Source organism: Corythoichthys intestinalis, chromosome 3, assembly GCF_030265065.1.
Source record: "Corythoichthys intestinalis isolate RoL2023-P3 chromosome 3, ASM3026506v1, whole genome shotgun sequence".
Taxonomy (NCBI): Eukaryota; Metazoa; Chordata; class Actinopteri; order Syngnathiformes; family Syngnathidae; genus Corythoichthys; species Corythoichthys intestinalis.
Genome location: NC_080397.1, coordinates 19936424 through 19963696, shown reverse-complemented (window position 1 = coordinate 19963696; position 27273 = coordinate 19936424). Strand labels below are relative to the sequence as shown.

The window sequence follows — 27273 nt, the reverse complement described above, 5'->3', positions numbered from 1 at the left end:
CCAGGCCATGGAGAACGACTTCCAGACGGCTTCGAAATTCTGGTACAGCCAAGAAACTCTGTATTGCATCTCTGCTTCTTGTTGATGATGTGGTTCTGTTGGCTTCATCAAAACACAATTTTCAACGCTGACTGGAGCTGTTTTCTGCTGAAGCCCCCACAACTCAATCTAAATAAGCAGGAGATGACTGGATGGAAATGTTATAAGCATGTATTTTTCCACGTCACTGTGGTACATAAACTACATATGACATTGAATGGGCTGCTAAAGTTGAACCAGCAATTTTTCTGTATCACATTTATTATGGATGAGCGATAAGAGATTGCGTGTCGCCGCAGTTTCTCTACTGTATATATATTTTATATACCATTCCCTGTATCAGCAATGTGCCACTTTGGCAAGGTTTTGTAAAAAAGCCAAACGCGGCACATACAGTACTGTTCACTGATGAGTCAATTTCACATGATCTCTGAGAAAGAGGCTTCAGAAATGGCAGTTTGAAGCAGTTCAGTTCAGTCCCACCACAATAAACTGTTATATTAATACCTCCCTGACACTGTCAATCAAAAGTGTCGTCATCTTTGCGATGGCAGCTTTTCAGATTCAGCACCTGTATTGGTTTTCATGAGAGGCAGAAGGTGAAAGTACTGTATATAAATCATAATGTGTTGACTGCTACACATGGCTCATCTAACTCAACAAAGCAGCAGGGAAACAAAAACAATATGAATCTCTAAACTTGGCTCCTTGATGATGCAGTTGGATGATGAAATCACAGTAAACAAATCTTGCCCGAGTGTCTTCGTAGTCATGGAGCATTTTATGTTTTGGCTTATTACTTCATTTTATTGAAAGTTTAAAGGAGGAATAAAGATTTTTTTGTTAGCCAAAAGCAAATATCCACTGTGTGGTGCAAAGTTGTCATATCAACAATACAAGCAAGAAATCCTCTAGTGGTAACGGAAATAAAGAAATACAGTTTTAAACAATAACAAGCATCTCGTGTTCCAGCATAAAGGCCAAGAGGCTGACTTCTACCTGGGAGCTGGCTGCATGTTTACCTACTTCTGGTGGAAAACAAAAGCTAGGATGATGAAACGATATAGTCCATCATTATCTCCCTTAATTATGAATCTTAAGAAAAAAGTTTGAAGCTCCCTCATGAACTCCAATTTTGAGATCATCACTTTCAATTTGGGACTCAAAAACAGTTTAAAACTTTAAACTGAATGAAATTAAAAATGTACTGAATAATGGTTCCACCACTAAGTTCAATTTATTCTCATAGTTTTTTTTTTTTTTTTTAAAGTAAAGGCATCCGTCTTTTGTTGAACACATAGCTGTGATGAAAAGAATATTTTTGGTTATTAAAGTGCTCTGACACGTCCACAAATAGCAGCAGTATGTATGTACATATATCCACATTTAAGACAATGGCTTGGAAATAGAAAAATCACCTATTTTATAGCCAAACTAAAGACAAACAAAAAAAAAAACCCTCAGTAGTTAGTTCAACTTGACGTCTGGCTAAGACAAACACTTTAAAATATGGAGGGGAAAGAATTAAAGTAAAAAAAACTAAAATAGTCATGCATAATACAGTCCAATTTTTACATACGTACATACAAAAGTTACACGTGTTTTTGTAATTTTGGGGGTGAGTATTTTTTTTTTTTTTTTTTTTTCAAGAATAGATTTTGTAAACTGTTTAAATTCCTTCTGGTTTCTTTTCATTCCCATTCCAGCTTCAGTCTGTAGATTATTCAGTTCAATAGTCCTTGGCTCGAAAATGGTTTTTGATAAGTACACCTCCACTCTTTCCAAATCAAAACCACAAGAACAGAAGAAACTATAAGCTGAAAAATTAGTGGACGCTCAAAAGAGGTGATGCAAAATAAAGGTAAATACAGACATGAATACGCTATTATAATAAAAAAAATGTTAATGGCGGGACGTGAGGTTTGGTTGAACAAAGCTATTTCTGGATATAGATAAGGCAGAGAACATGGGCAGCGTTTGGGAAGATTCGGATTAGGGTTAGTCTTTTTTCTTTAAAGGAAAGAAGGCATTGAGGATTAAATGGCAAAGGTGAGTTGTATAGGCTAGTGGAGGACATGGATGTGATTCAGAAGCCCTGCAGGAACTCTTGGAGCTGTCTTACAAGCTCTGTGTCCACACTTTCCATGAGACTGCTGAAGCCCTGGTCACCAAGGAGGATCTGCTGAGCCTTCAGTTTCTCGTAGACGAACTGCTGGAGCGAGACAGTGTGCACAGGGTCCTCCAAGGCCAACTGCAATACAACATAAACATTTTTTGAACGTAAAAGTAGGGAAAACCTTTTTTTTTTTTTTCCCGTACTTTGAATTGAATTTTGTGGCATGATGCTGAAAACCTGCTTCCAAGAAAGATAAAGCAATCTAATCATTATTTTACAGGACACAAATAAAGGTGCTATGGATAGCAAAATGATGGCAGACCATCTTTCTGACACAAACCCATCCCTAAAATTGACAGAAATAACGAAAGTAAATACTAGGGCTGAACGATATTGGGGAAAACACTGATATTGCGACTTTTTGAGGGTTTGCGATATATATTGTGATATTAAAACGAAGAATTTTCACCAGATGACTTGAATCTTCTTGGGAAGACTTTGGTTAACTCATTATGACCACATTGTATTCATATAATAGCGTTTAATAGAGGGGTTTCCACTGTGAATGATGACGATTGGTGAATATGAAAGGGATCCAGGAAGAAGAGGTATATATTATGTACACTAAAACGATGTATGGATGTTAAACTAAGTAATACTTAAGCCTGTCACAATATGCAATAATTCCATTTATCACGCGATAAATAAAAATGAAGGCAGTAATTTTTCCGCTGCGATTTATCGCCTCGCGTGCACGTGCGTGCAGCAGACGTGCTGTTAAATGTTCGGATTCCTCGTTACTAACTGCGCAAAATGCATCTTCGTTCCAGGTCCGGCAAAAACTAGTGCCGGAGCCAATCGTTCCCATTATATCCTATTGTTCTACGTATACCGGCAGCGTCAGTGCTCCGGAGTGACTGTGGACCATCTACGGCGCGCCGGTGTTGTTGACGTGTGGGCGCTCCCGTCAAGAGTGACATTTCACGCGGGGCGGCTATTTTTCGGGACAACGCCGGATATTTACAACGAAGTCCGCCAAAAAAATTGTTACCGACTTGGCTGCTACGAACAACCTCGCTTTGACAATGAACAGCTGAATGAAATTAAGAGCGCTGTGCTTCTAACTCGTCCGGTTTATGAAAGTCGATTGTCATATGACATATGCTGGTGTTGTGTAGTAATGAGCAGACGTGACTTCAGCTGCGCTTGCTAACTTTTTTAATGCGCCCACACACTATACAGTATATCATGAAATGGCAAACTAGATGTGCTACGTCCCATGCCATTGGCTACGTGAGCCCAGAGTGATTATGGGACACGTAGTCCATATACTACATCGATGAATTCTAAACTGTCATGACTGAATAGAAGTTAAGAAGGCCAAATCAATCCATACCAGTGACTATAGATAATGTTGCGAATATTGTTAATTCAGTACGTGACACAGATGGATTCGGACCACAAATAGGATGTCTTGCTCATGTAGTAACCTTGCTGCTCAGAGAGCTGTAGCAGTCAACAGTGTACCCTGCCTCACTTTACAAACTGTAACGATTGTTCTCAGCACTTTTATACAAAATTTTTTCAGAGCAGTAAGAAGTAAGCACATAAATGTTATGCACTAAATGTTTATATGATGGCAATTTAATTTTTGCTCGTTAGCAAAAAAAAAAAAAAAAAAAAAAAAAAAAAAAAAAAAAATTTTGTTTTTTTTACAGAGCATTAAATGTATTGAATCGAATCGAAAATCGTGTCCCCCGTATCAAAAATCGTACCGAACCGTGACTTAACTGTATCGTTGCATCCCTATGGAACACCACTGCAGAAGCTATGACGGGAAAAGTTTTCATTTGCCTAAATGCTTAAGTTATTAAGTGCATTTAAAAAAAAAAAAAAATTTAACACATTTATTCTGTGTTTCTGTGCGGTAACAATATTGTTGTTTTTTACTTAAGAGGCATGGTCTATTGTTTTTAGTTGTGATTTCTTAAAAAGTATTTTTGAATTTAAGAGTAAATATTTATCGGGTTTAAATGGGTATACTTGATCTATTAATATATACTATATTCTCACTGTGTTATTGTAAATTGTTTTTTAAAAAAATGGGAGGGGGGGCGCAATAATATCACATATCGCAATAATTTATGAGAATAATTATCGCACACTAAAATTTGTTATCGCGACAGGCCTAGTAATACTTGTTATAAAATAAACAATTTGGATAAAACAGAGAAGATGCTGTATGGCACAGGTGTCAAACCGATTCCAGAAAGGGCCTAATGGGTGCAAGTTTGCTTTCCAACCAATGAAGAGGACACCTTTTCACCAATTAGATCTTTTACATGTGTAATCAGTTAAACTTTGTCAGGTGCTGCTCGTTTCAGCAGGAAGTTCATTGGTTAAACTCTCTGCGCGTTATCGGTTGGAACAAAATCCAGCACCCTCTAGGCCAGGGGTGGGCAAACCGGTCCTCGAGGGCCGCAGTGGGTCCTGGTCTTTGTTCCAACTGACCCAGCACAGATAGTGTAACCTATACGGTTTCAGCAGAAATGAGAAGCACCTGACTGCAATCGACTGATTGCACTTGTAAAACAGCAGATTGGTGAAAAGGTGCCCTCTTAATGGGTTGCAACAAAAACTCGCACCCACTGCGGCCCTTTGTGGAATAGTTTGCCCACCCCTGCTCTAGGCCCTTTCTGGAATCGGTTTCACACCTGTGCTGTATGGTAATTGCAAACAGGAGCCGCAGAGTCAGAGCATACCCTGCGCACATGAACGCCGTGGCCCCGCCCTCTTTTTAATTTCCCGCTCCGTATACCGCTCCGTATGATTGTTGAAGATGCTACAGAAACCTCTGTCAGCTTCGCTGAATGTAATGAATGTGACGCTTTGCTCTCATAAGAGAGCAGAAAGACTGGTACCTCGACACTAAGCAGGCATTTAAAAAACTGTACAGGCAGAAATGATGATCATCAAACATCTGCAATAAGACAGGCTTTAATTTGTTATCACAGGCATGAAAATGGGTCAGGGGTTAAAAAGGTGAGAAGGGTGTGGAGGAAATATGTTCCAGTACACTGTATTGTACACCCCAACAAAATATTGAGCTCTGTCGACCCACACTGTGTTTCAGCAGGGCCATGCAGAGACCGGTGGAGGGGTGGGTGCTCGTAGATCAAAAGGGGCACATGAACAAGTATTTAATACACCTTAAAACAACATAACTTAAATTTTAACCAGCTTTAGATAATAATTGGCTGCGACTGTGACATACTTTAATTGGGAGGGGGCAACAGTGAATAGAAATCAAAACTGTCATCAACACTTTCTGGCTGTGACTCAGTCAGTCTGCCTCTTTTCTTCCTTCAACGTCTGCATCAAAACTTCCTTCCTCAACTTGTTCATCTGAGAACAAACCACATCAGATGGTCACTGAGCCACCAACAGCACAGTTTTCTTAAAACTATTATTTCATTATTATCCATACTTAACAACTCTAGCCCCTAATGATTAATAAAGCAATGACATAAAAATCTTATAGTAAAATAACATTGTAATTGTGTTTATAATTGGATTTAATACCCGACTATCCTTGCAAACTTGTTCTTACCAGGTCTGCTATTCACCCAGCTGATGAGGTATCCACTGCCTTTAGCAGCCTCATCTAACTCCTTTTTTATCCCTCAAACTCCCTTCCCTACGACGCATGTAATTAATTTCTTTCTCACTCAATAACGATGGAGTTAGATTTGGGTTTTTATTATTCAATCAAAAAACAAAGTTACTTCTATCAAAAACAAAGTTGCTTCAATCAAAATACAGTATATACTTTTAATCTCAAAAAGTAGCTTCAATAAAAAAAAATGTTTTTGATTGCAATAATAAATTTGAGACAAAAAAAGCATTTGAAAACTATTTTTCTTGATTGAAACAAATTTTTCCATTTAAGTAATGTTTTGCGTTTGGGCCACATTTTGGCTAGGACATTTGTGCCTTTATTATTCAATCAAATAAGTTGCTTCAAACAAAAAAATATATATAAAAAGAAAAACTTTGCACATGTGCCAATCACCGTTTACCAAAGCCTGAGAGGGTTTGAGTAGACTCACTATGAAGCTTTTAATAAAGGCAAGCATTTTCTAACTACTTTATTCTTGTTTAAAAATAATTCGGTGGGGCAGTAACATGTTTAAAACTTATCATAATTCTTACATTTTGAAGTGCTTGAAAATCATTTATAAATGATACTTTGGTGAAAAAAAGTGAAAAAACATGTCTTATGTATGTATGTATGTATCTTTTTTCCAATGTAAAATCTGAATAAATGCATTGAACACGCACAAAAAAATGGGGGGTGGGGGGGGGGCTACTTCGCGGTTTTCACTTATTGCGGCGGGTTCTGGTCCCCATTAACCGCGAAAAACGAGGGATCCCTGTATTTCTGAAAAGCTTTAAGAAGCAGGACTCATTCCCACCACTCGTCGGGCCGCTGTTGTGCCGACACCGGCCGTCAGCTCAAATCCAAGCCGAAAATAACGCGTCTCCGGCGGACGACGGGAGCGATGTGAGGCGCCCCCTCCATCCGAGAGAATGCCGCTTAATTTGACTCAACAGTGTGTTTCTTCGTTTATATTACCGCTAAATACACAAGCTTGACGCCAATTTAACGGGAGCTATTTTTTTTCATGGGAGATTTGGCTAGCTCTGGCAGTGTTCAACGCAAGCTGCAACGAATGGTAGTTATTTTTTTATATCGCAAAACGTGAAAACGATTGAAACCATTACTCACCAAATTCAATCTGCTGGCAAATACAGGCAAGTGTGTATGCTGCGCTCTGGTCTGCCCCGATGTGGATAAGGCCTGCTTTTTGATTTCGCTGCTTTGCAATGCAACCGAAGGCTCTCCGAGCACTCCATGTACAGTAAGGAGTGCGCGCGTTTGGAATAATGGAACGCAGCTTGGCCCGATGATTGGTTCTCGTCAGCGAAGCATCTAGAAGGATTTGCTGACTGTGTTCTTAAATGCTCAGTTTACGTACTAAGTTAATCACATGATGATAATAATAATAATTAAATAAAACCTTGCGACCCCCCCCCCCCCCCCCAAAAAGAATTTCTCCTTGGATCTACGCAATTCACGTAGGTCGCCCTTTTTGACTTCAAAACGGCGAATTTCGCCGAAAGGTGAGAGATTTTCATGCCTGTATCATTATGCGGAGGCATTGTCACAAATGTGATCACACAAAACGCAACCAGTCCCTTTTCCTATGCAGTGCTCTGTCCAGGTCTGACTGACGCATCCCCTCCCTTTCTTCATTCTCCGGAGTCCTAACAAAAACATAAAATTTTGTGTTTGTTTCGGTCTCGGGTCTGTAAATTAAGTTAATTGATCGGGCTAAGGTCAGGTTGGGCTGGATTTGTTAGGCCCGATCTTACCTCTACCAGGAAGCCATGTCGCCGCACAATTTCTGCTTTTTATGAAGTAAAACAAAAGTTTAGATTTGGAAAAAAAAAACAAAAAAACAATCGCATGTCCTGCGATGGGACTATTATTGCGCATGCACACATTGCGATGGTGATGTTCAAATGATATATTGTGCAGGCCTAGTACATACTAATCAATCTTGCTTTCTTAGAAGCCTTCACCCCAACCACTGAAAAAAATCTTCATGTCAAATCCACAATGAGCTGCAGATTTTTAGTCTGCCAGCTTACTAACCATAGGCTGTCTATTCTGTTGCTGTCATGTGACAGTTCTGTCATGCTGTCAACATAATCATCAATTTTGGTTATGACGATGTCACACCCAGAATTGCTGGGGGAGTGTTCCCTGTTGCATTGGTTTGGATAGAATAACTATAAAATGGTAAAACACAGTGATATTCGACTGCTAAATTCATTTTCTACATATAAAATTACCATTAGCGCAGTCATTTTATAGTGCAGTCATTTTAATTTTTTGATGACCATTTTGTAAGACATTTCATTTGCTAGTGGTGTCGTGCTAGTAGTAAAGAAAGCTGCATTGAGATGCACCGATTAAGGTCAAGTAAGCTTGCTTTTGATAGGTGATTCTTACTGTATACTAGTTTGGTGACATTTTTTTTTATCTTGGGGGATTTTGTCAATAGCAGGTTACAGTCATGTTATGAGGACAGCAGGAAATGTTTAAACTGGGAAAAAAAATACACCCACTCCTTAAAATACACAAGGTGGTCCCATTTTGAACACCTTAAGGTGTTGCTTTAATCAGTAGTTCGCAAATTGCATCAACCATATTTAACAGTGAGAAGCTGTGAAATGGCACATCAGCGTCTCTAAACCAATGTGTTAAGACATAAGAATTTGCTGCCAGTCGACCACAGACAATTTGTCATTTAGCTATGATGAAGCTTTTTTCACCACACTTGGCTCAGGTCCCCTTATTAATCAGTGTCAATTCCAAGACCTGGAGGCACAAAGTATGTAACCAGAAGAAGCACAAACCAGATTTCTGTCCAGTTTTCTAGCAAGCCAGATCCAGTTAATTCCTGACAAGAATGGCAGCATAAAATAACTGTGTTAGTAGATAAAACCACCACTAACTATAACCTTACAGTGTTTCCGACTCCCAAACTGCGAGGAAGAAAGCTACAATGATGAATTGCTATTTTCACTTTTGATACCCAACGCAAAACATGAACTAGAAAATAATGTTTCAGTGAATTCAGATGAAGGAAACATGAATTTTAAGGGGGGAAAAAAAACCCAATACAACAGCTCAAGTTACATTTTTGTGAGTCGAAAGAAACGGAAAACAAAAACAGAAACAATATACTGTATAAAGAGATCCCTCACCAATTTGCACTTCAAAATTTGTCAGTTATTTGAGGTAATGGTGGATTTTATCCATTTTGTTAGTTTTTTGGATGTAACTTCGGCTACGAAGGTTGTAGAGACGCCCATTAACCACGAAAACAAAGGATCACTGTATTACAAGAACTAAAGATGCACGATAATATCGGTTACCGATAATGGCAATTCATGGATCAAAAAAAAAAAAAAATGCAACAGATGATTATATACTTGATTTAGCCTCCAAATGTGCGCAATTGACGCAACTTGTCCAATCCTGTACCGCCGCCTCAACCCTCCTCCCTCTGATGCATGAGTGACATCACACGAAATGCTTGATACCATGGAAGCTCCATCACAACTCAGTCAGTCAGTAATGCATTCAGTACATTGCATATCTATAACCTCTTAATTAGATTTCTCTTAAATGTAGTCAAATAATTTTCTCCATCTTGAATGTTAAAGATCATCTAAAAATTGGTCATTTTTCACCTAAATCAAGAAAAAAATGTGTTCAAATGTTTTGAACCACATCTATTCTTCAGGCATGAAAATGGGTCAGGGGTTAAAAAGGTGAGAAGGATGTGGAGGAAATATGTTCCGGTAGGGCTGTCCCAAACGACAAAATTTCTCCCGGTTGGTCAGCTGACTATTTTCAGGATTAGTTGACTTTTTACAAATTTAGCAATGAAATTTTTGTTGACACTTATTCATTCACAAAAATACTTAAATTCTTTATTAAAGCACAAATAAACATGTAAATAACAACAATTAATCACACATAAACAATGAGGTCAAATGTTGATAGCATTTACTAGTGCAAAAGAATGCAATGTAAACAGATTCATAACACCGACTTTGCTTTTCTAACATTATTCAAAACAATTAAAAAAAAAATCTAGCATTATAATTATTGTATACTACTATATACAATAGTATTATAAGAATTATAATACTCATTGCCAATCATATTTTTCCAAAAAGGGTGTCATTTTAAAGCTATTCTTAGTGTAAAATCTGAATTCTGCAGTATTATAGTATTTACATATTCTAGTATTAATTCGCAAGTATGGGGGATTCTCTCCAGAAATCTTTAATTATATGAACGTGGCATGCTTTTATTTTGATATGTTCACTAAACCGCTAACAGCTTCACACTCCACAAAAAAAGCACTTATCATCATTGCTTGTGTTATCACTCAGATTTTTGTTTTATGTTTTATAGAAGGCTAAAGTAGGTTGTCTTTTTTCCCCATTAGTCTCAATTAACAATGCTAACATTTACAGTGTTTAATATACATGTGTTTCCTTAATTTTTATGTCTGAACTATAATTCTACGGCGTGTTGATTACCAATAAACATCTTTAAAATGAACTGGAGTCTCATATGTTCTCTACACGCATGCACAATTGTATGCATGCACGCAAGCGGTGATAAAACGTAACCATGAAAATTATCGCCCCCACTTTTATTTACCTTCCGACAAATGGACTCATTGCATATCACGACAGGCTTAGCAACTTCAATAAAACATGTCGTTAGTTAGTTGGAATTACGACTCCCCCCACCCCCCCACCCCCTTTAAAATTTTCTCCTCGGATCTACAGAATTCACGTATGTGACCCCTTTTGACTTCAAAATGGCGAATTTCGCCGAAAGGTGAGTGAATTTCATGCCTGATTCTTCAACAGAAAACATTTCTGACAAAGTATTTTTGCGGATCAAATTTAATTATTGCTCAAAATAAGGCTGTTAAGCTTACTTTCAGCAAGCTATTTTTCTTCTTTCAAGAAATCTGACCGAAATTTACTTGAAGCACTGGCAGATAATTTCACTTATTTCCTGTAGATTTACACTGAAAACAAGTGAATTTAACTACTTTTAAGGATGTGTGTCTTTGCAGTGCAGTAATGTTATATGTGTTAAGAATGGCTTACTTTTAAAGGCATTTTTGTTCAATTTAGGTATTTACTCTGTAAGTAATTGTTGCCAAAAGTTTACCATTACACAAATGTCAGACAATCTGTCAGATGTTGGAATTTACTATTTGTTCACATTTGATGTGGAAAAAAGAGCAATGAATTCTATTTTTGCGAAGTAATCTTTGCGCTTCTGTTTACTTTTAAATTTTACATATATCTTTTAATTGAATTACCGGCTTGACATTATCGGTTATTACCGGCTGGATTGAGGAGGAAATCATCGGTTATCGGTTTCGGTTGAGAAATGTATTATCGTGCATCGCTAACAAAAACCAATGCCCCAACAATTGCAAAATGTGCTGGCAGATCATCAAATCTTTGATGACCGTAACATTTTATGTGAGCGCCTTAGAATTACAGATATAAAGATTGAAACCTCCAAAATTGAATTGAAGATTTGTTCCATTAATGGTAGACTAGCTGGTAGACCTCCAAATATGGATGTCCTGATCCTGTTTTTTTTTTTTTTTTTTTTTTTTTGCACCCAAACTGATTCTGAGTCACCTGGTTTAGAGTACCTGCTGATAGAGAGTACAGTTACGATTCCTCGGCAAATGTAGGCCTATATATCCAGAAGATGTTGCTCGAAATCCAAATTGCACCACTGGTGAATTGTTTGGATTCTAAATCCAACTTTAGAGTTTCCACTGTTTGAATAATAATTGTCTCTTGCTTTATGGCTGAGTCTGTTCTTTACCACTGAACACACTAATTATGCTGGTGTTGTTTCTTCGTCAGCCTAGCGTTTGGAACTAGGTCAGTGTACAGACCCATACAAACAGCAAGCAGCTCTCTTTAATGACCTAATCAGCCAAAGTTGGATTTGCCCTCGCTGGAGACGTCCATAAACAGGGGGAAAGGGCATGCAAAGAATAATTTGGAAACACTGGAGAGCAACAGTATTGTAAATGGTAACTCATGGTCCCTTGCCAATCATGACACTTGTACTGCTCATTAGTTTGCTGCTATTACAGGGCAATCAAGCTTCTGAAGAGTGGCTTCTGGTGTGTCGTAATGAGAAAAGTATATGCCAAGCATAACCTACTGACTACTGAGTACTCTGCCTGTGAGTTTTGGGAAGCTTAACGACAAAGACAACTTGAGCAGCGTTTAATGGCTGAAATGTCGGGGGGGGGGGGCATGATACCATGCCATTCTTTAGACTAAAACAATGTAAGTATACTTAACGAATGTACCTTAACTAAACAATTTTGTTGAAAAGTGTCCTGATTGACATGAGTGCCTGGTGATGAATCTCAATTTTACTGACCATGTGATGGTGTATTATTTTGTGCTTCAACTCTACCAACCACATTTATAAATCAAAATGTGTCTGTTTGCTGTTGTTGATTATCCCAACTTGCTAAAATTTGTTGGAGCACACAACGTCTGGCAGGGGAAAAACGATATTTAAAAAAAATGGATACAATTGCATCAATTCATGCAAACGACTGAAACAGGCTTACTGTAAGTGGAAAAGCTAACTATTTAATGTGGTTAAAAAAAAGATTATTCCCCAAAACTATTGGATGCAAAAAAAAACTTGTTTCCCAACAATAAACTTAAATGTAAATTGGACCTTCAGGCAATGTCAAAATCTGAAAAGACAGATGAGTTGAAGGAAACATAATGGTGGAGGACTAACAACGCAGATCTTACACTGTAAAGCAAAGAAAATTGGACACCATGTGTTGAGCCATGGGCCAATCACAGCAATTGAAGCTCCTTATCTGGGTAAAACGAGCACAATTCGCTGCCAAGATATCAAACACGAACAAACAATACAACGTGAGAGAAGATGCAAGTGTGATATTGAGCGAAATAGGGATGGGATGATACACTAAAACAATAACATGCACCTCGATATGCCAGGGTCACGATGATACGTCATGGTACGATATCAAAAAATGTATCCCAAAAAAAAACAAACAACCCTAACTGTAATTATAACATTTTTTTCTGTCACATTTTCTGGATTTCGGGATGTGAAAGAAGGTTATCTAGAGCAGTGATCACCAACCACCGGGCCTTGGCATATTTGCTACTGGGCCACAGAGAAATAATAATTTGTTAACGGCCGCAATCTGGCCTGTGCCTCTTGACACTTCAATATGCCTGCCTGCTCTATAGACCCCAATCACCAACGTCACACAATCACGTGATCGCTGTATTGTGCCGCCATATTGTCAGTCATTGTGTGTCCGTATTGTTATTGATCGTAGTTTCTAAAGGTGGATTCACTTGCAAATTATGGAAGCCCCGGTGCTTTCAGACGCTGTAAACTCATTGGATGAGTTGCATAAAAGCCGTTTTTGGAAAAGCTTTGGTCGATCCATTCGCCAGATCCATATTTGATGCCCAAACCGATGTTTCCTCCCGTCCGGTCCCGTCCTGTGCATCAGCGCTCGTCCTGAGACCACAAAATTTCCAATCATACTCCAGTTTATGTCACGATGAGGAGTCTGGTACCCAAAATCGGCACTGGCCCGAATATAAACCGACATTTGGTCAGCTGAGCCTCAGTTGTCACGATTGTAAAATGAAACTTGATCGACAACGGGCCGGTGTGTGCCGAAAAATAGCTGCCCCGCGTGAAATGTCCCCCCCTGACGGGAGCGCTTATTTATAACGCTTTATTGACGTGAAAACACCAAATGTTTTCATGGACGCATTACAGTAATGGATTTACGACTGTAAGATCAGTTTTAAATAATTAAATTACACAAAATATTAGTACTGTATTTTAGTAACAAATCGTGGACTGGGCCACATAACCATCTTTGAACATAAATGTATTAGTCCACAGGTTTTCACGACTATATCCCAATGACAATCACACAGGTATGCCATTTATTACTTCAAGCAGAGTAAAATAATACATATTCACGGTATAAGAAAGTCGTTTCCGTGTGGGTGCTCCCGTCAGGGGGGACATTTCACGTAGGGCGGCTATTTTTCGGCACCTCACCTTCTTGCTGTGCGCCCGTGGCGACGAGCTTCGTAGTCTCCGTCTGATGATGTCTGAGATCGCGTTGGTATCATATTGACGTTTTCGCCGCTGTCTAACGGCTGTCGACACAAACGCATCATGGACTGAGATAAAACAAACCGTGCTGCTTTCGAGATTTGCCCTTTTAACAATGGGCACACAGCAACTACTAAAATGACCGTTTATCTTCTCTGTTACTGCAACCAACCGCCACACATGCCTTCACCATTTTGATTAATCAATGTTAACGATTGTCAGGAAGGTTTTTGGGTTCGTTTAGTAGGCAGTGATTCCTTCGACAAGCAGAAAAACACACAGTAATAGGAGGAATGTACGTAGCGTTAATATGTAAACACGATAAGCTGACGGACAATATGCAGTATTTATTAAGGTTTTAGTGTTCTTATGGGAAAATCCTGCTCCACATCCGACTATTTCGACTTACAAACAAGCTCCTGGAACGAATTAACTTCGTATGTAGCAGTACCACTGTATTGCCGAGCGAGGCGCCATCTAAAAAGAGGGAGGCAAGCTAGCGAGCGACAGCCGGATGGAATGAGCGAGCGACTCCTTGAAACGTGCAAGATAAATAGAAAACTAAATTTGGGGCAAGCAAATGCATCATTTCATCAACTCGAAGTGAATGGGCCAGATATGTCGTCATTTTCTTCGGCTGAGTCGGCAAGTGAGAATAGTGATAGCAGAACGCAAAGGGCGGAAGAAGAAATGACACCCCTTGGTAGTGTGAGCTGTGTAACGTAGCCCAGTGTCTTGTTCCACAACGAAACGGAGTGGCATGCCTGAAGAAATGGAACTGGGTTATTGTAAATATTTTTTAGAATGCTTTTTTCCAATGTTACATTTTTTTCACAATCAATCTTTTCAATTTGTATATAGATGTGTGTGTTCCAGAAACTTGATTGTACGTATAATGCTTTGATAAGGTGACGGGTGCAATACCTAACCTCACAAAAAGATATCCTCCAAACCCTTTTTGTGTTAGATTAATGTTTTGCACTGTTGGTCTATGTATGTAGAAAGGATAAAAACATTCCTCTAGTGATATTACATTCACAGAAATGAAACACTGAGATTCAGGTGCCTTTGACATTTGGCCATAAATCTAATCAGTAAATGAAATTTGAAGAAATCCTCTGATGGGATTTGAGATGTTACATTTTACAGGTTGAGACAACCATAAAACCACATTCTTCATTAGTACAGAGAGATTAAATTTACTGATAATCACCACACAGATTTACCACATGTGTAGCGAACACAGTGAGAATACTGGGTCACATACACACTCACGTGAGCTAATGAGCTGTGAGGCTGTCTAATGAATTCAAGCGTAAACGAAAAGCGTTGCTGACAGCGTGGGGTTGACTGGATTACACGCAAGCAGATGTTAATTCTATTTGCTAGTTTTTGACATGACATCTGCGACCCCGGCCAGCCGTAAAGCCTCGGCGCGACATGACTGCAGTAGAGCTCTTAAGCTGTCACATTTGATGAAGAGCAACATATCACCCGCTTTATCGATTCTTGACACACATTTTGTCAAATCCTTTATGTAGGTCATCCTAAATATGGCAGTTGTCACTCACAGTGACTGACTCACAAGGGTTCACAAGAGGAGATTGAGCCTGTGCTTTGTAATGATTCTGATCAATTAGTCAATACAGAGAACCCTTTCAAACACGTTGCCAACACTTCAGTCTTTTGGCAAGGAGGAAAGCATTCATGTCCAGGAACACTAGGTAGTGCACTAAATTCAACTATCACAACTTAAATTCATAGAATGTGAATGAAGTTAATTAAAAGAAGATTAAGGCAGTAATAAAGTCAATAAAATGTTGCATAATGATAGACTGCATTTTATATTTAAAATACTGTATAAATGTTTTTTCATATGCAGACACGGTATTATAGACAATGTCATTTGGTGGGACAATAAAATCCATCGGGCAATAAAATATAATCAATCAGTCAATAAAATGATTTAAATCTCAGAATAGGTCAAATGAGAACAATATTGTTCCCATTCTGGAACAATGACAAAAATAACCCTACATTTGCTCATTCTCCATTTGGAAAAAAACTAAATCATAACTACTACTTTATGTGCTTTGCATTTTGGAATTACACGTTGTCATTTACAGTATTTCATTTTTATAACGTGATACAGGCATTTTTGATAGAATGTTTTTTAATTCAGATCTTTTGCTTTATACAGTAAGGAACTCCTCATTAGTTTTATACTGGGATATATCAGCATTTCTGATAGAATGACTTAACTCAGATCTTTTATACAGTAAGGAAATCCTGATAACTACATAACCTAGAGCAGGGGTTTTCAACCCAGTCCTCAAGGCACACTGTGGGTCCTGGTTTTTGTTCCAGCCGATCCAGCAGAGACAGTTGAACCAATGAGGCTTCTGCTAAAACAAGCCACACCTGACTGCAATCAACTGATTGCACTTGTAAAACACCAGATTGGGGAAAAAGTGTTGTCATCTTGTTTGGTAAGAATGAAATCCTGCACCCACAGTGTGCCTTAGTGGAATAGGTTGGGAACCCCTGACCTAGAGCAGGGTGGTAAACCGAAAATTTACTGGCACCGAAATTCTTCACGATGACCGACGTAACTTTGACCATGACTGTAAATTTAATAAAACAAGAAAATATAGTCTTTTCATCCCGCTTTGACCCTGTGTTGTTCGGCAATGTTCATTCCCCTTTAAGAAAGCAGAAAGTGTGCTTACGTATGGAGTCACGTGGTTATCAGGAAGCCAAACAAACAAGAGCCCTGTGGCTAACGCTAGCGGCTAACGCTAACAGCAAACGTGATGGAGTTTGGCTTAAGGGAGGTTCGCCAAACTTTCACCCGACATTAAATAGACTCTTGGCGGCATCCAGACAGGCTTTCACGTGCTGTCCTCCCTTGTTCTCACGATTCCCAAAGAGGATGCTTTCAATGCTTTCTACTAGTAGCCAAGCCACAGGCTAACGCTAGTGGCTAACGCTACAAATAAACGTGATGGAGTCGGATAGCGGCTCTAACCTTGGCGAAACAGCTGAACTTAATGAGTGGATTGGGCACGGACTGCATCTAGCAATTAGTATGTCACGTTATTGTGTATCTCTGTCTATGTGTGATTCCAGATGGCTGTTGTGATAGTAAAGCATTCAGCATAAAGTACAATCCAACAGTGAAAATATTAATATGACTGTTTAATGGCCCCAGCTATTTTTCTGTATGTGCTTAATTATGTGTCATTAGATCAATGCAGCTTTAATGTGTGTGTTTCTGTGTGGGGGTTCATGTGTGCTCGCATGTATTAAAAAATGCACTGGGAAAAAAAAACTGAAACCTTGAAGTAAACACTTGTGTTAAGTAAATATGTCACAGCAGCCATTAACAATAAGTTGTCTTTTTGAAGTGTACTGTTCAAGCTGTAAGTCATTTGTATTACAATGACATGTTTGCACAGGCATATTGATTTTGACAATGTACACTGTTCAAGCCATACAAGCTGTTATAAATGTTCATACGTGAATTCTGATTGTTTACAATAAATTTTTGTATACTTAATGTTTAGACTGCATGTACGATTGTTAAACATATTAAATTGAAAGCTGGTAAATAAATCAACAAGAAACGGTTAATCTGTATTTCATGCATTGATTCAGATTTTCAAATTATATAACAGTCCGCTTGGGTGAATTTATCGTCATTTATCGTTATCGAGGTAAATCTGCTCAATTTACCGCGATACGTGCTTAAGGCCATATCGCCCAGCCCTAACATAACCGCATAGTAGAACTGAGTCACACTGATGTAATGGCATTGCACATACAATGTCAAAGTGTCACAAATGTCATATTCCAAAACAAATTTCCCAAGAGCTGTATGTCAGTTTATTATTGATTACTTTTCAGAAATTAGGCAATGTTCAAATTGAGCAATTCGACTGATTGACCGCAAAAAATACTATACAAATCTGAAGCTTGTTCAGGCAACTTTACATGAGCAAGCAGCTCATTCATGTTATCAGATTCACAATGACTGACTGGCGGAAAGACAAAAACTGGGTTTGTGTGTGAGTGCGAGTCAGAGCAGCAGAAAGACTGGGGGAGGGAAAAGATTAATGCTGAACATGAAATCAGAAGTGTTCTACCCTTTAGCAAAGTGGGTCTGCGGCAAGAAAGTGGTGCAAAACATGCACAAGTGATGAAAGGGGGGAAAAACAAAAAATCAATATAGTGATACCAGCATAAACAATACAATAGAAGCAAACAAGTGGGGCTAAATAAAATCTGGCGTACAAAGAGGGATTGAGGAATGATGAGACCAATACCAAATAACTTCAAAACCCTCAACAAAGTTCAGGATAAATGAGACTGAATGATTCAAGAGATAAATCAGATAGAAAGGACACAAGGAAGATTTGAAAACGCCTTGAGAGCAGAAGAAGAAAATAAAAAGAATTACGATGGTGCAGAAGATATATGGTTAAAAGGCCCCATTTACAGTGGTATAAAAAGTATCTGAACCTTTTGGAAATTTTCTCACATTTCTGCATAAAATCGTCATCAAATGTGATATGATCTTTGTAAAAATTACAGATAAAAAAAACTTTTAACTAAAACCACCCAAACATTTATAGGTTTTCATATTTTAATGAGGATACAGGCATGCAAACTGGTTAGGGGTGAAAAAGGTGACAAAGTAACATGGATACACGGCATGTGCGGAAAAGTGCATTTCATAGTGCAACCAGAGACATCTCGAATTAAACACAGTACATAATAATTTAACATATACAAGTCTAAATCTCTCATCCTGAAATCAGAACATATAAGACGCATTAAGTAGCAAATTATACAATATATAAATTATAAAATATACAGTATGTCCCATTTGCATTAAGCAGAGACCAGCTGTACAGCATAAAATATGAATTTACAGGTACAGTATAAATTCCACTTAACTATTATGTGATAGATAGATAGATAGATAGATAGATAGATAGATAGATAGATAGATAGATAGATAGATAGATAGATAGATAGATAGATAGATAGATAGATAGATAGAATAAAAAAATTAAAAGTCTTCAAAAGGATTACCTGTAGTGATCATAATTTTATTTACATTCAACCAAAGCAATTAGTCCCATGGTCCTTAACTTCGATTGATAGGGCATCATACTGGATAAACAGAAGTACACCTGTAGGCTGTTTTATGAACGGGGGGGTGTGCGAACAGCGCGGGAATGGCGGTACTTTCAAATGCGACCTGTAGCGGAGCTCTCCGGTTTGATAAACTCTCGATGGCTAAACAAATGAAACGACCTCCACAACAAGGCAAAACTCTTCCCTTTCTGCAATTATCGGAGTATAGAGGGGCCTTAAATAACTCGTTGTCAAAAATAACTGGTGACAATTCAGAACTTTACTAACAAAGCCCTGAACATGACTTGTATGGAAGGCACTAGTTCATCACTCTAGTTACCTCATTGCTCGTGATTTATTTTTATGGTGAACTAGCGCTTTACAAAGGGGCCTTAAATAACTCGTCACAACACCAACCGGCGACAATTCAGATCCCAACTGACGTTCGCTAACTATCCTAGCAAAGCCCTGTGTGAAAGGCGCTAGTTAGCCCCTCCGCAGTTAGAGCTACATCGAGTAACTGCGTTCTACGAGGCGGTGAAATATCGAGGACTGTCTGAAGTCTGTTATCAAGAAATTAAGCGAATACTTGTGTTATAGACACCATTACAAGCGCAGGAATTGATCGAACGACACGATTGAATGATTTATGAAGTCTATTAAAGGTCATCACTCAAACTTTCAGCTTTAAGAAGTTAACAATTTTTGACATTAATCCCTTACCTTGCCGCAATTTCCAACGGGTCCGGCAGAGAAGCTGGGACGGAGAGGGGTTCCGCCTCCTCATTGCTGATTGGTGATAACTGTGCTCCTGTCTCTCACTATTGTCAGTCATTTGTTGTCACGAGAAAAGACTGGCGGTGATAGGTCTAGGTCATTGGATTATCGTGTAGTTTTGAGCATGGACTACAGTTTTGAAGTCAACGGTTTCACTCGCTCATTGACAGCCCACACCCCCACCCCTTTTTTTTTCTCCTAGGAGCTACGTGATTCAGAAGAATGACCCATTTTGATTTCAAAACGGTGAAATTTCGCCGAAAGGTGGCAAGTTTGCATGCCTGGGATAGTATGCAGACAATGAAAGAAGGGGGAAAATAAGTAGGTGAACCATCACATTTAATATTTTGTGCCCCCCGCCCCTTTGGAAGCAATAACTTCAACCAGACGCTTCCTGTAGCTCAGTGCTTCTCAATTATTTTCTGTTACGCCCCCCCAAGGAAGACGTAAATGTTTCGCGCCCCCCCCCAACTCTCTGCCACCACTGTAAATAGTATCATTCGTCTATATTACTATTATAAGTACGCCTCAGCCTAACATTGTGTCCTTTTTTTTCTATTAAAGAAAAAAAGTAACATAGATCAACTTATAATAAAGTATAACTTTTTTAACATTGTGTTGCTTGTAACAGAAAAGACTTAACGTGCATCAATTTGCCTGAAGTTAAAAAAAAAAAAAAAAAAAAAAAGTCACATCCAAACTGTAAAAATACACTCAAGGTACATTTTTGACCATTTGATACTGAAAAATAAAATGTAATAAAATCAGTAAATAATAACAAATTCAAATTGATTAGAAACATTTACTCTTCAGGACAACGTGCCAAAACATTTGACCGAAAAACAAAACTGAATAGAAGGGGGGGGGGGGGGGGGAGAGTCTTTGGACAGAAGCAAAGTTTTTATTTTCGCTGATTCACCACAGTGCTCACTGGTTTACTGATATAACACTGACAAAGCGGGACGATTGTGACAATTGGCAATATTCGGCACATTTTCGCTGAAAAACAATCAAGCGGCTTATCAATGAGATTGAGGTCGAATGTCTTTAAGTGGCGTCTTAACTGATTTGGCTTCTCCGCTATAATCATTTTTAGACTCAGTAAACAGTGGTCTTTCCTCATTTCCCACTATATTAAAAGTCAAAGGCAAACGGCCCCAAAAAAGCGCATTCTCGGCGGCCGAGGTAGAACCGTAGGTGAGGGCGGTGGTCGTGACGATCCCAAGCCGAAAACGGCACTTCTCGGCCGGACACGTGAGAACCGAAGAAGACAGTGGGTCTGTTAGAAAGGTTCCTGTTTATTAGTTCGTTCCCATGGTAACCGTCGCTTCCTGTTTTTGTACTACGTCACGCGCGCGGTGCATTGTGGGATTGAGAGTAGCGTAGTGGCGCGAGTAGCACCAGGTGCACATTCGGAAGAGTGCAGCCACCAGTTAAGACGAGTGCAGCCGCCTGTAAAGACGTGTGTGAGGGAAAGGCATTCCGTGTGCGTCATTGAATGAACGTGAGTATTTTCCCTCCATGTTATTAAGTTTTGTGAAGTTAGAGCCGCTATCAGCGCGACGTTCGTGTTTACAGTTACGTCGGCGGGTAGTTATTGCGCCCGCTTGTCCTCGCGGTCCCGCTCGTCCTTGCTGCGCCGAGGAGAGCGTTGTTTGCGTTATATATTTGCCGCACATTTATGCTAAGAGAGGATGTGCTTGTTAAGCATCTCTTGGACATTATATACATTCAAATGAGTGTAAAACTGTTTAGTTTCGCTACTTTGTGGATAAGTTGGCCGCACGTGCACGAAGCGTGCTTCCGGGTGTGCGTGCGCATTTCGCCCCCACCTTTGTGTTCAGTAATACTTTGCGAGTAAGATATGCGTGTATTGGTGACTATATTTGCACTCAATGTGTATTGTTATTGCATTGGCACTAATATACTGTATTTCTTCTCTCCTTTAGAACCACACACAACCTATATATATATATGCCTAGTCAAGTTCCCTCCCCGCACACATATTGGATCCACAACACACCCAAGCTCCACACATACACACATACAAGCTCCTCGCACGCAGCTAATTTAACACACTCACACTCAGCTAGTCCTTCCTCCTCAAACAAGTGCCATTTATGTAAATAGTTCTGCCTGTTGCCACCCTGCTGCCTGTATATAGTTGCCAATCTGTTGTCAAGTTGGATTAAAGGTGAAAAGACCAACTCCGCTCTCCTTCTCCTGTGTTCTGACCGACACCCCGGGGCGAACGGACCATAACCCAAATTGAACCAGAAACCTATACAGTCCACAATCTGCCTCTCCAACACATTTTGGTCCTTCGAGCCGGATTGGTCCGTTTACCTTGGAAAAGATGGAGTTCGAAGCCAGTGGAGCACGGCCCAAGCGGTGGACACGTCCACCAACCCACCTAGATGACTACGAGGTCAATTATACATGGCACAGGCAGCGAGACAGGCAGGAACATGAGCTAGTGTGGCCATCTCAAGAGGAACGATCGGACGAGATGATCCCCCACCGTTCCAGCCCTCCTCACCACGACAAGTACCACCGGCGGGATGCTGATTTCCACGAGGTGGACCTGTACAACCCAGAAGGGCAGCGTTACAGTCCGGAAACACAGCTAGCCCACCCAAGGCATCTATCGAGAGCGTCCAGGGCCAACCGTCGAGAGCCACCTACACCTCATCCTGTTTCGTCAAGCACCATGATAAGAGAAGAACTTCAGAGCGGCTTGCTACAGCAATCACAGCACGCTGTACAAGTTGACGTAGCTGCACTCAACTCGCTTCAAGAAGAAATGCGCAAGTTAGCTCAAGCCGTGTCAAGTCTCCAGCGAGCTTCACAGCACTCGGCTCCAAACCAGAGGGAAACCACTCCTCCTCAAGTCGAAGATGAAGAGGACTGGCCGGAACCTCCACCATGGCCCGACCAAGCGGACAGAGAAGAACAGTCGGCTCAGCCCACAACCGAGCGATTAGACCAGCTAATCGTACAACTCCAGCAGCTAAAGAGCCGCGCCATGGCAGCCAACAACGCCGAAGCGTCACCACAAGAGGTCAGGCCACCTCCACACTTCCAGCCCCAGCAAGCTAGCAGCAACCTCCGGATTTACAGTTCGCCGGCAGCGCAGCCTTACCAGTCTGTGGAGCAACCACCTCTCCAGCCAAGTTACCAACCCACACCAGTCCGAGCTACGCCCTACGCCGCGCCCTATACACCCGGACTGCTGCCGAATATGCATCAGCCTGCGTATGCACAACAGCTGCCTTCGATCTCACCATCCTACGCAGCCAGTTATGTTCCATCAGGGCCCAGCCAAACAGCAGTTCCGCCGCAGCAGCCACCGTGGAGGTATGGACAGAGCCAGCAAGCCCCGGTACCACTTCATTCCGGCATGGTAGCCAGAACTGAACAGACCTACAGGGGGCCACACCCATCCATACCCTACTTCAGCCACCGCGACCCATGTGAGTTTGCACGCCTAAAGATCGCGCTGGAGAACCTATTGCCGACGGACGGAACCGAGCTGTTCAAGTACCAGATACTCGTTGACCACCTAAAGCTTGAAGAGGCAAAGTTGATAGCGGACTCCTATCTCAACTCACCTACCCCCTACAGTGACACGTTGTTGGCGCTAAATGAGAAATTTGGTCAACCTCACAAAATAGCCCTAAGTAAGATAGCGAGCGTCCTCGACTCACCAGACGTTCGCCGTGGTGACATTGCAGCGTTCGAGCGGTTCGCCCTCCACGTGCAATCCTTGGTCGGTCTCCTGAAGACACTGGGCGCTGACGGAGAAGCAGAACTTCGCTGTGGGTCTCATGTGGCAAGACTGCTCGGCAAGCTTCCTCCAGAACAACGAGCAGACTTCCGGCGAAGCACCCGCCGACAGCCAGGTACTGTGCCCACTCTCCTTGAACTAGCTAATTGGCTGAAACATGAAGCGTGGTGTCAAGATTTCGATGAGCCACCTACAGGGCAAAGGGAGAGGTATGCAGTCAAGTCCGACAGTCGCCAACGACCAAGAACCGTTACCGTCCTCCATGGATCCAAGGGCCCAGAAGACGACAACGTCAAAACAGAGGCCGCCAAGAGGAACAAGGGAAGAAACAAGCATTACTGCCCCTTCTGTGAGAACGACGAGCACTTCCTCAGTCAGTGCTCTGAAGTCACCAAGCTGAGTAAAGAAAGACTCACAGAATGGATTAAGGCAAATAAGAGGTGCTGGCGCTGTGCTAGGCCTCACCAAGCTGCACAGTGTGACCTGAAGAAGCCTTGTGGCCTGTGTCAAGGTAAGCACCTACAGGTCCTTCATGAAGTCAACGTCCGCCGATCGCAACCCTCAAGCAGTGAAGATGGCTGGCAAAGGACCCCGGCCACTGAGGTATTGTACGTCGATCGCCATCTACAAGATCACAGAGTCTTATTGAAGTGTGTCCAAGTGCTCCTACGTCATGGCAAACGTACCATATCCACGTACGCCATCTTGGACGACGGGTCCGAAAGAACAATGCTCCTTTCAGCAGCTGCACGAGAGCTCGGTCTACGAGGCACCCGAGAGGACCTTCCCCTGAGGACAATCAGGCAAGACGTCCAAACTCTCCCTGGCTCCTCCGTGTCTTTCCGTATCTCTCCAGTTGCCAACCCCAAGACCAGCTTCAGAGTCTCCAAAGCTTTCACCGCATCTCGCCTTGGTCTGGCCGACCAGTCATACCCGATGGACAGGCTGCAGAAGAGGTACCCACATCTAGCTGGTATACCAATCACATCCTTCCAGAACGCAAACCCGCTAGTCCTCATTGGGTCCGATCATCCGCACCTGATCACCGCCATCGAACCCGTCCGACTTGGTCGACCAGGTGGGCCTGCTGCAATTCACACCAGACTGGGCTGGGCACTCCAAGGCCCAGCAAAGTTTGTCCAGCAGTCCTTGCATCCACAGCAGTGTCTACTGACATCAGTGTCGCCACTCGACGCAGAACTGTATAAGCACGTCGAAAGGCTGTGGCAGCTAGACACACTCCCTTTCAGAAGTGAGAAAGTCGTAACCAGGTCCAAGCAAGATGAAGCGGCAGTGGCGCTGTTGGAGGAAAAGACCATTCGTTTGGAGGTGGCAGGGATCCTTCGATATGCCACACCCCTTCTGAGAAAAAAAGACATGCCTGTGCTTTATGCCCCCAAAGAAGCCGTTCTGCCAAGTCTCCGAAGTACAGAACGACGGCTGGCTAAAGACCCAGAGTTCGCTCGGGCATACAGCGCGGAAATTCAGAAGTTGGTGTACGCAGGCTCAGTCTCAAAGCTTCGTCCTGACCAAGTTAACCAAGGGGGAGAAGAGTGGTACATCCCGCACCACATGGTGAGTCATCACGGTAAGAACCGAATCGTCTTCAACTGCTCGCATCGGTTCCGAGGCCAGAGCCTGAATGACTCACTGCTGCCGGGGCCAACCCTTGGCTCCTCACTCCTGGGAGTGCTGCTGCGCTTCCGCGAGCACACTGTCGCCCTTAGTGCCGACATCAAGGGGATGTTTCATCAAGTTCGACTCCTCCCTGAAGACCGTCCACTGCTCCGGTTTGTCTGGCGTGATGTGACCACAGATGGGCCCCTAGAGGTGCTGGAGTGGCAAGTCCTACCATTTGGCACCACCTGCAGTCCGTGCTGCGCCACCTTCGCCCTACAACGTCACGTTTTCGAAAACAGTCAGCAGCAAGATGACGTGAAGTTTTCCGTCGAAAGGTGCTTCTACGTGGACAACCTGCTGCAGAGCCTTCCTACCCCGGCGGAGGCCAAAGACCTGGTAGACAAACTTCGAGACCTTCTAGCAAAAGGTGGATTCAACCTACGCCAGTGGGCAAGTAACGTGCCAAGCGTCGTTGAACATCTACCTCCAGAAGCCAGGTCAGAGAGTTTTGAGCTCTGGCTCGCCCAAGATCGAGCAGACTCCACTGAATCCACACTTGGACTCAGTTGGAATTGTCAAAGAGACCTTCTCAGCTACAAGCACCGACCCATCGAGTATGGCGTCCCAACAATGAGGAACATCTACCGGGTCTTGGCCAGTCAGTATGACCCTCTGGGATTCCTCCTCCCGTACACGACTCGAGCCAAGATGCTTGTCCGACGTCTGTGGGAGAAGCACAGAGATTGGGATGACCCACTCCTTCCCCAAGACCTCCTGCAAGCATGGAACAGCTGGGAGCAAGAGTTGCACCTTCTTCCCCAAGTCAGCCTACCACGAGCATATCTACCAGCCGAAGTAGATGAGTCGAGCGTCGTCAGAGAGGTCCATGTGTTCTCTGACGCTTCAGAGCAAGCTTACGGTGCGGTGGCATACTTGAGGACGATCGACAAGCAAGGTCAGGTACATCTTTCCTTCCTACTTGCTCGCTCTAAAGTTGCACCCAAGCGTCTGCTCTCCATGCCCAGGTTGGAGCTGTGTGGAGCTGTTGCAGGAGCACAGCTGGCTAAGCTCCTTGAAAGAGAACTCACGCTCAAGGTCGCCAAAACAGTCCTCTGGACAGACTCCACTACCGTGTTGGCATGGCTGCAGTCCGAGTCTTGTCGCTTCAAGGTCTTCGTTGGCACCAGAGTGGCCGAAATCCAAGAACTCACTAGCCCCCAGTCCTGGCGCTACGTAGATTCTGAGAGAAACCCTGCTGATGACATCACAAGGGGCAAGAGTCTACAAGAGCTGGTGAAGCCAAACAGATGGAGTCAAGGTCCTCCATTCCTCCTTCAACCACCAGAAAAATGGCCAGTCCTGTCAAGTGGAGTCCAGAACGAGGATGTCTCAGAACTGAGGAAGTCTACCTTCTGTGGTGCCATCGCGACCAAAGCCAGCGCCGCATGGGCCGAGCAGCACGACACTTGGCAGGCACTGCTAGAAGCTACAGTGCAGGAGCTTCACGGGGCGGCAGATCAGAGCAGCAATCCCACCGCTGAAGATTACCGCAAAGCAGAGGGGCTCATCCTCCAGCGAGCCCAACAAGAGAGTTTTCCAGATGAGGTGAGACTCCTAAAAGTCGGCAAACCTGTCTCATCCTGCAGCAGACTGATCACCTTATCGCCGGAGATGGACAGCGAAAGACAGCTCATCTGTGTCGGAGGACGGTTACGCCGCGCCGAGAGCTTGGAACCATCAGCTGTTCATCCAGTCGTGTTGGACGCAAGCCACCCTTCTACCAGACTGCTCATTCAGGACTACGACAGTCGCCTGCATCATCCTGGACCAGAGAGAGTCTTCGCAGAAATACGACGTTCCTACTGGATCCTGAGAGGTCGGGAAGCCGTACGTCACTACCAGCACTCCTGTCCGGAATGTCGCCGCTGGAAGGCCAAACCTGCAATTCCC

General features: G+C 42.1%; 1 protein-coding gene across 1 annotated transcript in view; it reads right to left on the bottom strand.

Moving 5' to 3' along the window:
* Nucleotides 1-1662: 1662 nt before the first annotated feature.
* The window catches only part of ipo11 (importin 11), a 194575-nt gene continuing 168964 nt past the window's right edge, over nt 1663-27273 (bottom strand). Inside the window, exon 30 of the mRNA XM_057833064.1 lies at nt 1663-2290. Coding sequence (XP_057689047.1) covers nt 2126-2290 — 165 coding nt within the window. The 3' untranslated portion in view covers nt 1663-2125. The remainder of the gene's footprint in view (nt 2291-27273) is intronic.